We start from the raw sequence: 12,747 nt of genomic DNA, 5'->3' as shown, positions 1-12,747 counted from the left end.
AAATGATTCACGTCATAAAAATATAGAAACAAACAATAAACATTCAATTTTGTCAAATGTCATCACATCAAACATATTCATCAGTGTTACACTTACTCAAAAAAAAAAAAAACTCTAAACAGGTTTTAGGCTTTGATTTAAAGGAAAATGCAATTTTGAAATTATTACTTAATGTATTGAGTAAAAATAGCTATCCGAACCAACCTGCATCCAGATGTATATATATGTTCATCTTGTTTTACGTATTTAGTTTCTCTTTGAGATAAATAAAGTATTTGCAAATGGAATTACATTGAGTATGAAGGTGTGGAAATATGCTCGTCGAGATGCAGAGGACAAACGCCGTTTACGTGTGCGGGCGTTTCAGGTTTGAAAACCTTCCAATGGGGTAAAAGCAAAAGCTCAAAATCCATTTGTTAAGTTTAGGGAGCTTTTTTCCCCCCTGGATAAAATAAAATCATCATTTGATAAACACTTTTTTGGATTTCCCCAGGCCATGTTTGTTTAAAGTTCCTTTGATGATAAGAAACCTTATATTGGGATCAAACACTTGAGGAAAAAGGCACAAAAAAGCCACTTTTTGCTGCGTTTTTCAGGTTCGGTTAGACGCTGTTAGACGTTGGTCTTCCTCCAGTCGGAATTGGAAATGCTCCCCGCATCGTTTGAGCTCGCTTTCCCTCCTCGCTTGGAGATGACCTGCAGGGGGAAAAGCAGCATATGTCCCATCATCTGCCCACACCATATGTCCCACTCATTATCATTTTAACTCTTGGACAATATCTAAAATCTCTTTTCTTGGCTGAAATGACCAAAGCGGGTACTCGTAGCTGTCATAAAAGCATCCCGCATTCTGCTTATCCAGTCATCATCGTTTCATTCTTCTAATCTTTTTTGCGCCTTTTCTACCATTTCTGCACTTCTGAATTCATTTATTGAAATATTTTTTTTCTGCAAATAATCAGATTGACTGTGTGTGTGTATGTGTGTGATGTTTTGCTCTGTGTTTGACTTTGGTCAGTGTTTTGGAGAGTCCCAGCCGGTTAGATGAAGAGCACCGGCTCATCGCTCGATACGCTGCGCGCCTGGCGGCTGAGGCAGGCAACTCCACAGTAAGTACCTCACAGAAAGACTCAAAGGGTTTCGGTCAAAGCTGTGTTTCAAATCTCTTAGTCATAGAAGTTATCGTTTTTGTCTTCGTATGCCTCTCGGTTGCTGGAAAATTGTAGAAAAAGTGATTTTTCTACAATTTCTACAAGTGATTTGTTGTAATTTGGGGACTTTTGTGGAACAGACCAACACAGAGTGGTGCATAGCTGTGAAGTGGAAGGAAATGACACGTGGTTTTCACATTATTTTTTTTTTACACATAAAAACTTCAAACATTATGACGATACCCCAAAATAAAACTCAGCACAACCAATTTCCTTCAGAAATCACTTAGCTACTAAGTAATAAAGTTCAGCTTGCAGATTATTCAACTTATAACAAGACATTTTCTCATTAAGATACCTGCACTGGAAGCTAGACGAAAAATTCACAGTGACTATGGCGAGCTGAGTGAAAACGCACACCACACTTTTCAGATTTCCATTGTTTAAAAAGGTTTGAAAACCCATATGTCCTTCCACTCTTCAGTTCACGTCTGTGGCTGTAACATGACAAAATGTTGAAAAGCATGAAAACTCTTGCTGTGTTTGTAACTTTTCTCGCTGGTTTTACTGAGAGGTGTTTTGCGTTGCAGCAACAGTGTCCTCCAACAGACCTGACTTTCAACTTCGACGCCAATAAGCAACAGAGACAGCTGATCGCAGAACTGGAGAACAAAAACAGGTCCGCTTGATTTCTCGTTGTGGGGGTTAAAAAAAAAAAGTTCTGTTACATTTAAAGTATTTTTCCCCAAATCAGGGAGATCTTGCAGGAGATCCAGAGGCTCCGTTTGGAGCACGAACAGGCCTCCCAGCCCACGCCAGAGAAAGCCCAGCAGAACCCCACGCTCCTGACCGAGCTGCGACTCCTGAGGTACGAAACGACACGTGATGCGGCGTCGGTGACCTGACGATAACAGGAAGATACACACAAGTAGAGGGCCAAAACATGCCTTCTCTTCTTTCCTGAAATAATTTTCTGTCGGGCCGCAGAGCTTGGGGTCACCGCTAGGTTATGTGACACAGCCTCAAAGAACATCTTATATGTTCTACGAGGCTGTGTGTGCTCTGTCCTAAGGTTCATTTTTCTTTCATTTGGATGTTTTGCGTAGGCCATAAGCAGAAGCTTCCAATTTTGCCAGAATTATTTTAATCATAGCTTTTGCTACGATTAACAGGATTTGAGAACTGCATTTCGATTAATCGGATTATCTTTGTTTTAGATAAAATTTTGTTGTTTTTTTTATTTAAATTTGACCCAAAACAAGAGCAAAAAACAAGACTTGTAAGGGGAAAAAAGATTCCAAACTAACCCAACAGATTTATGCACATTGGCAATATTCAAAATTACGTTTTTTTGTTGTTGTTTTTTTTTTTTTCTTTTGATCCTTCTCTGTTCCCTTGCTGATTTGCTGTTCTGATCCCTGACGGAAGTTTCAAAATGCCTGATTCAAAATATCTGGAAATATGCAGTTACACACTGTAAACAGCAGAGGGTGCTAACAAGCCGCAACACAAATGAAGGATTTCAGTTTACACTCGTTTATGTATGTATTTCTTGTGTGCACTTACTTCTGGTTGATTTAAAAAAAATATTCTTTGTGCTCCTGTCAAAAAAAATTATTAGATGACTTAAAAAAAAACACTCGGTACTGAAGCAGATTTTTTTTTCTTAATGTAAATAAACAACTTTCAGTTTACCTCAAATCAGTCAAAAACTTTGAGGGTCAACTTCACTTTTTATTATTATTATTATTATTATTATTATTATTATTATTATTATTATTATTATTATTATTTTGCACTAACTAGAACGCAGACTGCTGTTTTTACCCAAAATCCACGCGTGAATGAACAAACCTGAAACTTGAACCGTGTTGTCTGCCGTCTGCAGACACAGGAAGGACGAGCTGGAGAGGCGCATGTCGGCCCTGCAGGAGAGCAGGCGGGAGCTGATGGTCCAGCTGGAGGGTCTGATGAGGCTACTAAAGGTAAGACCGCCTCCTGGTTCAAGAAGATTTACCTGCAGGTGGGAGGATGAGACCCCCGACTTGGGTAGAGCATCAAGCGTCTTGGGTCGGCCGCTCTTCTTTGTGGTTTTCTTACTGGCTCGTTGCTGCTAATCTACCTCGGATAATTGGGATTTGAATAGATGAAATGTGTCTCCCTCTCCGAGCACAACAGGCTACCTTGATGTTATGCCATGTAAACGTGTGCCGTGTGATGCATGCAGAAATCACTTTCTCCTTCTTTTTTTCATTAATTTTGTTGCTCTCGCTCTTCTCGCTTTCTCTCTGCTCACCTTTGTTGGCTGATAGGATGAGGAGCAGAAGCAGGCTGTAAGTTGCTCTCGATTCGCTTTGCAAAGTGCTTACAGTAGTTGATGGTCTCTGCGCTTCCCCCCCTGTTCCTCACAGACACAGCTTGCACGAGTTTTGTGAAATCGAATTAGGAAAATATCACATATTTTCATTGACATCAACTCATGACGACTGCATAGATTTTCTTTTCATTGAACCTGAGCATGAAGGTTAGCGTCATCCGGTTCAATGATATGTTCAAAACAATTCAAGAATACTGTGTACTTTTGTTAGTCCGGACTCTTATGCCCGTACGTCACATTTATTAACATCCTGATGCAGTAAAGGAGTTTGAACGGGAGAAACTCAACCAGTGTAACATTAAGGGAAAACTGAGAACAACTGGCAGTAAAGATCCGTACATACCCATACATTTAAGTGTGGAATTTGCCAATGGACATGCCAATGTCAAATTTACTTTGTCAAACTGCGTCAGGACTTAGTGAGGAAATGTATTCTTTTTTTTTCCTAGACATATTTCTTGTCTGACCATCTTGAGCTGGAAGTTCAACGTCCACAAGAGTCCACCAGTGACCAAAATATAATGTGATTTAGTCAGAAAATAGCACAGACCGACTTTTTTTCTTCTCACAGAAATAATTTAATTTTCCTCAGCGCAGACAGAGCGTCTGTGTTGCGCAGCATGAGATTCAGAGGTGATATTATTATGTCATTGCTGCAGCGTTTGATTTGCTCGTGTGTGTGTGTGTGTGTGTGTGCTCTGTGCCACTGACGCCTCTGTGCTGCATAAATTTGGCCATAAAAGGAACATTTATGCTGATAAACGAAGAACAAATAAGAAATTTAGAGCAACTTTATCTCCGTTTTACTGAACGTCTCTTGTCATTAAAATATGCAGTGCTTTAACATTTAATGTCTAGTATTAATTCTTTGTTGTTACGTTAGAACATTTGACTTATGTGCAAGATTTACTGTTTTGTTTATTCTCCTATCTGTTTTCTATCTGCCTGTATTCTAGCATTATAAAAAAAATAAGAGGTTAGTGATGCAGTAAATAGGTTATTTAAGCGTTTTTGACCGATTTTGCCTTTCGCAGTCCCAGTCTGGAGGCTCCCCTCATTCTTCTCCCAGTCACGGTGCCGGCTGCTCCATGCCCATGCCCATTCGCTCCACCTCGGCCGGGTCCACCCCGACTCACACACCGCAGGACTGCCTGGCAGGCGTGGGAGGAGACGTGCTGGAGGCCTTTGCTCAGGGTGAGTCGAATCCAACTCCTTACAAAAAAAAAATGCTGAGAATCATGGAGCTTCCAAAAATATAAAGTAGTGCTTAAAAGGTAACGCAGCTGAAAGGTAACACATTCCAAAGCAGAACAGAACTAATGACGGTCCATCTTACCGCTCCCTAGGTGTACCCAGAAACCTTCGGAACGATCTTTTAGTTGCTGCTGACTCAATCACAAACACCATGTCATCGCTGGTGAAAGAGCTCCACTCAGGTCGGTCTCCAGGCTGTGTTCGAGGAGTCTTCCACTTCCATTTGACCCAAGTCTTTGCATCTGAAATGTTGGGTTGTGTTTGTTTCCAAAGTGGATGACGCGGCGGAGGAAGACGAGACCAACATGAGGAATGGTGGAGACAGAGGTGGGTTCAGGTACTTGCCGATCCATTAGTCTTCTAAATGCACTAAAGTTAATAATAATGTGTGTCACACCTAACACTAAATGATTTTAGAGTTTTAACAAATATGTAAACGACCAAACCAGCAGTTAAAAATAAAAATTTAATATTGAAACTTCTCCAAACCAAAAAACAGGGGAAAAGCATAAAAAAGACAGAAAAAAATAAATTACAGTATAAAAGACAAAAAACTGCAGATTTTTTTTCTCAAAACAAAAAAGTAAATTAGAAAAAATAAAAATGCATAAAAAATGCAAAGAAGTAATTAAAAACTCAAGAAAAACAAAAGAATTATGTAAATTAAAACAAAAAACAGGTAAAATATCTTCAGCATAAAGAAACTAGAGACAAAAAAATGAAAGCAAAGAAAACTGAAAAATTGATAGATCTAGGGAAACCCCTTGCCTTCAAAAATCACCTAGTGGATCTCCTAAAAAGAAAAAGAACAAAGAAAAAGAAAAATTATGAAATAGGGAAACAATGAATAAAAAAGAGGGAAAGGAAAAAAAGTGAGAAGAGAATAAGAGCAAGTGTCGTAATGTTCCAAAATGTTAAAATGTTCAAGGGGTGTAAATACTTTCAGAAGATGCCGTACTTATGCTCACAACTGAATTCAATTAAAGAAGGCACATAGAGAACACACAAAAAATAAATACAAGATAAAATACACAAATAGAGAAAAAGCGCAATATGAAGTAGCAAGAACCTCTTCATCCACTTACTTATCTCATTGTGCATTTGCAATAAGATAAGTAAGTGGGTGGAATAACTAACCAGTTTAATCAGTTATTAAACATCAACTCTAGAATGTATATATATTTTTATAATTCCACTTTTTTTTTCTTTTTATTTCATAGCACTTATCACGAGAAGAAAAAGTGACACTTTAAGAGGACTCTTGAGTTAATTAAATAAAATTAAGCGATTGCACTTGCGCCCGTCATTGACTTCGTGACAAGCGCACTAAACATGAAAAACTGAAGTGCAAGCACTTCCTGGTGCAGAAGCGGCATCTGTTTCCACTAATGACTGCGTTGTCGCTGTATTTACTTGGCCTGGCAGCACCCTGCATGGCACCGACACCGGCTAATAATAAACTCATCTGGCTCTATTAAACGCCCTACTGCCGCCTCTCTCGGCCCCACAAAATAAATTAAACAGTTAGAGAGCGGCGCTTTGCCGCTCCGAGACAGGTTTTTCATTCGTTCGCCCCTCGGGGTCGGCGGCGGCGGCGCTGAACATGCTCTTTGTTTGTGCGTCCAGGCACACTGAGAGTACAAAAGCACTGAGGGGAAGAGATCCCTACCCCGGCCTGCGAGGACATCCGGTCATCGACTGGGAAGACTCGGCATCAGCAGGAAGCCCCTGGCATTAGCACGTAGAGTAATGCATGCATCTAATCTAAAAAGGAATTTCACTATGTGAAAAAAAAAAAAAAGAAGTCGTCACATCTTGCGCCTAGCAAGATGTGTCTAATTACCAAGTGTGTATGTTGTCCTGTAAACAAAACAAACAAACAAACAAACAAAAAACTTGCTGTAAAATTACCAGAACAGTTTCCCTCCTGAGTGGGAAGAACAGCTTGCTGTGCTTTTTTTCCTCCCATTCCAGCAGATCGTCCTGTACATAAACTACTGTAAACACACGGAGCCTTCTCACCAAGGAGACGGCTTTTTCTCTTTTTTTTTTTTTCTTGAGTAGTTTACATTTATTTATGATGTTTGTTTTCTTTTCTTTTCTTTTTTCTTTTTTTAGGTTTTGCATGAATTTGCACTCATGTCTGGAATTAGTTACTGTACTGTACGACGCTATGCCGGGTCTTTGATGGTGTTGTGAAGACAGCTGTGGTGTCAGAACTGTCCTCCAAATTCATGCTAGCTGTGTTTACTTGCACAGGGGAAATTCTGGGACTTTGGGCTTGTTACTGTGAGAAGAAGCTCGAGGAGGCACTATTTATTTACACGTTTATTTTTAATTATTACTGTTTTTTGGGGATGAATTTGCTTTACTGCCATGACTTATGTGATGGGGAGAACCGGCCAGAGGAATAAGCAAACGCCTGCTTAAGGTTCCTTTGCTTACGCAGGAATGAAACCAGGAATGTTTATTCCTCTGAATTTTCATTTTTTGATAAACATTTTCATTTTGGACTAAAAGATTTACTCCCTCTTTCAGCACACATGGTTCCAAAGATGTGCTGGTGATTTTAAATCTTTAACAGAAAACGGAAAGTATGAGGTCTGAGCTAAAGCTAACTTGCGACGTTTAAAAAATGTACCAGTTTTGAATGCTTGAAACCCTACCTCCCTAAAGCACCATACAAAGGTTCCTGTTTTATTACACGTTTTTTTCTAGAATACATTTCTACCCTGGTAGTATATTGTTACCCTTCTTTATCAGTGGAAACAAAGGTGGGTAATGGCAACCTAGTTTTTGGAGTTGAAAGTCACTGACTGTAAAACTACCACAGGCTCTTGTGAAACTTGTTACCTCTGAAAACCAGTTGTGAAATGGTTAAAATTAGATTTAAGTGACTGTTGTCACGTGAGATAAACTTTATTTAAAACACAGAACAAATGACAGGAGATAAAGACAGGCTGGCGTTTGTATAAAAACGCTCATAAATCTCATGGCAAGAAAGCAAATCAAGCTAATTTACCTCAGTTCTAAACTAATAATTTCAGGGAATAATGCAGTGCAAAAATTCTTTGACATTAGGGCTTTTTTTTTATTATTCTAGTACTTCAGTGTGAAGAGCCAAATAAAACCCTTGGCTGGCGTCCAGAATAACCTGTGCATGTGAACATGCTGGATGAGTCTCGTACTACTCTGCTGCTAATGTGCTCTCAGAGAGCAACGCTCGCCGAACAGAGGGCTTCCGCGAAAAAGCAAAACAAAAAAAAAAAAAAACACAACGAGCCAAGTCTCCTTTACTCCCAGTGAATACCACCTGAAGGGCATTGTTAGCTCAACACAGCACGGCGCCTCCTTCCAGAGGACACTGAGTGGCTGCTAGGCAACACGTTAGCACGCTGCTAGGCAACACGCTAGCGGGTTAGCCGCAGGGCTAGCCGCCGACCTCGAGGTCAGAATTTCAACGTAAACACAAGTGTGAGGTTCTGTTCTAAGGCCATAGAGAACTAGAAAGTGCTTAAAAAGAGCTTTATTTTGGTGTTGAAAGTGAGCAGAAAATATTTATGTGCAATGACGATAAATGTGCTCAGGGACTACAGAGCTTACGATTTGCTGTTCGAGTCCTGAAATGTGAGAAATATCGGGAGGTCGCGTTTAATCAATAAGTGAATTGGACTTGAACACATTTGTACGATTTTATTAGGACTTCCCAAAGCACATCTTATGAGTAGGTTTGATCTGTTTTAGGTAGAAACTCTACATGCCTGTGCAGAAATCAATCAGCAAATAATGAATGATGAAGCATTGAGTAATTTGTGTAATGGCCACTTTTATTGGCACCCTTCATGAAGACGGTAAACAGCCTAATAATAAAAATTTAAAAAAATTACAATTTATTACAGCTCTATAACCTCACTTTAAAAAAAATTTACAAATCCCGTCTTAAATTTAAGGGATTTTTTTCCATGTTAAGAAATAATTATGTTTAACTAAATGACTAATTATCTGTACTCCTAACAATCCTACTATTTATTTAATTAATTAAAATATATATCTGAAATGTTTTTTAATACAATCTTTACTTTTTTTCTTTTAGCTGATCAGAGTTTCTAGGGAGTTATAATGATTAATCAATACCTTTTCTGTTTCCGTAGTTCATAAGTATGATGTGACAGAAACTAATTTCTTTTAGCCACTCTGATGGACGACTTCCCATATTTAATCTGCAGTGCTGCACAGTAACAGAAGGAAAAATAAACAATTCAGAGCTAGAATTTCTCTAAATTTTCATTGACGATGAAAGATGGATTCACTGCAGGGCTTTTTCCACGTCTCTATCTAGGGTGCCATGAAATGTGTCAGGGATTTTAGGAGAGGAGTTTTTCTTAAGTGCGGTTTGGTTAGAAATGATTTGTCTGTGGGTGACTTTGTGTCTTTTGGCAAAGCAAAGTGTTGTGTTAACAGAGGCTGTGAACTGGTCGGCCATGCTTATCATTCAAAGTCACACAGGTTATCAAACCATTTTACCTTTACGTGCAAGTTTTTGGTTTGATTTCATGTCGTTTAATGTAGCCGTCTGTAAAAACAAATGTGCATTTTCTGGATTTTAGTTCAATTCTTTAATCCTTATTTAACTGAACTGCAGAAGTTTTTTTTTTTGTTTGTTTGTTTCTGGTTCATGCACTAAGCCTGTCCTATAAGCTACATAAGAGGTTTCAGCGACCCGTTGCACACTGTGTTAAGACAAAAAAACAAAACAAAAAGAGGCTCCTCTGTTGCCATTCTAAATGTTCATTTTTTTTTCCCCCTCTTTTTTTTTCTTCTCTGTTTTGATGTATATTGTCTTTTTATTTCTATGATTCTGCTCTGCAACATTGATGGAGTCTAGTCGTTGTAATGGGTTTATCAAAAACTGTTATTCACCTGGTACACTTTCATTTGAAAGCAGGAACAATCATTGTAACCACTGCTGCTGTAAAACACGTTTCGGCCCACAAATTATATGTGAAAACGCTGAGATTAAAAAAAACAAACAAAAAAAAAAAACACAAATGTGACCCTTTCCCCTTTCATTCTGATCCTGCATTTTATTGCAGCTCTTAATCTTTCTGTTCTGTTCTTTCAGTTCGTGCCTGTAGCTGTACTGTAAAGTGCTGTACAAAGTAACCATTCAGCAAACAAGATAATCTGTCAGCCTCCGTGTCAAGGTTTTAGTCTGTGACTTTGTAGAGATTTTATTTATTTGTCGATTACTTTCTCGTGTTTTTTGGGGTGGGGATCTTACGCTCAGCCTTTACATTTGTGCCAAACTGTTTGCAGACGTCGTGTGTCATATAAAAACACAGGTATATATCGAAGTATATCTGCATTACTAGTCTGTCGTCGACCTTAATCTGTTCACTGAATGCCTGGGGATGGAAAGTCATCTGCTGCTGAAAAAAAAATAAAATAAATAGACGCATTTAAGAGTTATACTATTATTATCAAAATGGGGAAAATATATATATATATACATATATATATTCCAGAGTGATTCATTTTATTTGAACCCGTCCTGAGGCAATACTGTATGTATCCCGCCCTGTCAGACCAAACTCGGGTTAACACAGCTGGTCACACAGAGGTGCATACGCCGTAATCCCTTTTTTCTTTTTTTTTCTTTGTTTTTTCACAGAGACATGGTGCAAAGCAGACAGCACAGCTTCCCTGATGTTATTTAAATATGTGTGTGTTCTGTACGCTTACGCTTCTTGTATATGCATTCGTTCTCACGTTGATTTGACGAAACATAGTTTTATGTCACAAAACCACAGATTTTTTTGTGTGTTTTTTTTTTTTGTAAATACATCAAATGTGAGATATATTAAAAAGATTTAAAATATGAATCGCGTTGGTCTTTTCATGTTTCCTCGTCTGCTGTTGGATGGAAATACTCTTGAGTGCCAATTAACCACCATGTTTTTTTGTGGGGGTGGGGGGGGTTTAACTGTGGGAGGAAGCCGTGTACACAGGGAAAACATGCAAATATTTCTGCACCAGAGTCCAAAAAATGTCTTTCTAATTTGACCCAAAAGCTGAATTTTATGCTATTGGAGCATAAGTTGGCTGTTTTTAACCAAACATTCATTAAAAGATGAGATGACATGGGGTTCGCCTTCCAGCAGGATTAGGCATTAGAGATGATCTAAGAATGGCCCTGTCAAAGTTCAGACCTACATTTTTTTTTTAAGTAAAAATCTATTACATAGAATCGCAGTCAGTCTCCTCTGACTGAGATTGAGCAATTTATAAACAAAAGCGAACAGAAAAATTCCAACAAAAATGGATAAACAACTAATTAACTCTGGTTGTGTAAATGCAAATGTGTGCCACACCTTTGAGAATTTTACAAAAGTAAAAATTAGTAGAGAAAGTAACGGAAAACAAGGTATATAGTTTGTCTACTTTCCAAAAATGTTGGTCTGTCAAATAAAGACTAGATTTTATATACTGAATTTGATATATTAATGAGGCTAAATGTTCAAAGGGTGCTATTTTTTAAAGCACTGTACATTTCAACACCGTTTACATACTTTTAGCGACATAATCATAACACACTATGTATAAAGAGTCACACACAGATCGCCCAAATCACAGCCTTCTCCCAACAGCAGGTGTCGCTAGACGCTCATATTTACGACATTTCGGCTGCATCCTTCTCACTGTTTCGTTCTCGTTTTTGGCACTGCTTTCCTTGCTGTTTTTATAACTAGTCTTACCGGTAAAGGTAACAAACGTGAAAAATAATAGGTAGCAGCAGTAAGTTTTCTTGTAGATGTCATTATATTGTATGTGAAGTCAGTTTATGCGTTATAGTTTATACTATAAAGAATGTGAAATACAGTATCCTAATTTAGCATTCTTTCATTCAGTGAGTAATGGACTTCTAATTCTATTAGGCTAGGAGTGAATTCCATCCATCCATTTTCTTACACCCTTGTCCCTTAGGGTCGGGAGGATTGCTGGTGCCTATCTGGACAGGTCGCCAGTCTGTCGCAGAGCAACACAGAGACACACAACCATGCACACACACACACACTCACACCTAGGGGCACTTTGGAGAGGCCAATTAACCTGACAGTCATGTTTTTGGACTGTGGGAGGAAACCGGAGTACCCGGAGAAAACCCACGCATGCACAGGGAGAACATGCAAACTAAAGACTGGGGCCGGGAATCGAACCCAGAACCTTCTTGCTGCAAGGCAACAGCTCTACCAACTGCGCCACTGTGCAGAGTGAATTCCCATGTTAGGAAATATTTTTGACTAAATCACCAATTGAACACTTGGCTGACATTTCATATAGATTAATGGAACCAGAGCATGTTTTAAATTTTAGCTTTACTTCTTTTTTTACACTTAGTGTTTTCCAAGGGGTAGAAATAAGATGTGACACAGAGGTGCGTATCTTTGAGCCATATTGACCCATATGCTCTGGTTCTGTTCTGGGGACGACTGTGGAACCTCTAAAGATGATGAAGCCAAGAAGGATTCTTCATAAAACAAAGAAAATTATGGACAACCTGGACCATCCTCTTCATCAGGCTGTCTTGGGAAAGCAGAGTGTCTTCAGTCAGAGGCTTCTTCAGATTCACTGCAACACAGACCGCACTTGTAGCGGCAAGAGATCTTTCCTGCTAACAGCCATCACTAGCTACAATAAACCTTTGAAAGAGAGAAAGGTTTGTGAGGTTTGCAGGGGGGTTGAACAGTTTATTCAATGTTAAAAGATCAGTTGTTTTGAGATCAATTATCTGCTTTGAGATGAGAAGTTAAAAGTTTTATTGTTATGATCTCTTATTAGACATTGGAACATTTCATTGATTATTAAGAAGGACGCATCAAACTTCCAACATGCCGTCTTCTCTGCTATTGTTATTGTAAATAAGAATTTGGTTAATATACAAAATGAATAATTTTCAAAATAACG

At 38.7% G+C, this 12,747-nt stretch overlaps 1 protein-coding gene across 6 annotated transcripts in view; it reads left to right on the top strand.

Moving 5' to 3' along the window:
• Positions 1–10,664, top strand: part of dtnbb (dystrobrevin, beta b) — a 38,196-nt gene extending 27,532 nt beyond the window's left edge. For 4 of the 6 annotated variants that reach the window (XM_017302437.2, XM_008399120.3, XM_008399119.3 and 1 more), the window contains 9 exons: positions 1,019–1,109; positions 1,742–1,830; positions 1,906–2,019; positions 3,040–3,136; positions 3,464–3,484; positions 4,563–4,722; positions 4,875–4,964; positions 5,056–5,119; positions 6,409–10,664. In XM_017302437.2, the coding sequence (XP_017157926.2) occupies positions 1,019–1,109; positions 1,742–1,830; positions 1,906–2,019; positions 3,040–3,136; positions 3,464–3,484; positions 4,563–4,722; positions 4,875–4,964; positions 5,056–5,119; positions 6,409–6,520 (838 nt within the window). In that variant the 3' untranslated portion in view covers positions 6,521–10,664. The remainder of the gene's footprint in view (positions 1–1,018; positions 1,110–1,741; positions 1,831–1,905; positions 2,020–3,039; positions 3,137–3,463; positions 3,485–4,562; positions 4,723–4,874; positions 4,965–5,055; positions 5,120–6,408) is intronic. The other 2 variants (XM_008399121.3, XM_008399125.3) reach the window with 1 other exon arrangement.
• The last annotated feature ends 2,083 nt before the right edge of the window (positions 10,665–12,747 follow it).

Source organism: Poecilia reticulata, chromosome 22, assembly GCF_904066995.2.
Source record: "Poecilia reticulata chromosome 22, P_reticulata-male-v2, whole genome shotgun sequence".
Taxonomy (NCBI): Eukaryota; Metazoa; Chordata; class Actinopteri; order Cyprinodontiformes; family Poeciliidae; genus Poecilia; species Poecilia reticulata.
Note: the sequence above shows the minus strand (reverse complement) of the source record. Positions and strands in the feature narration are given on the sequence as shown.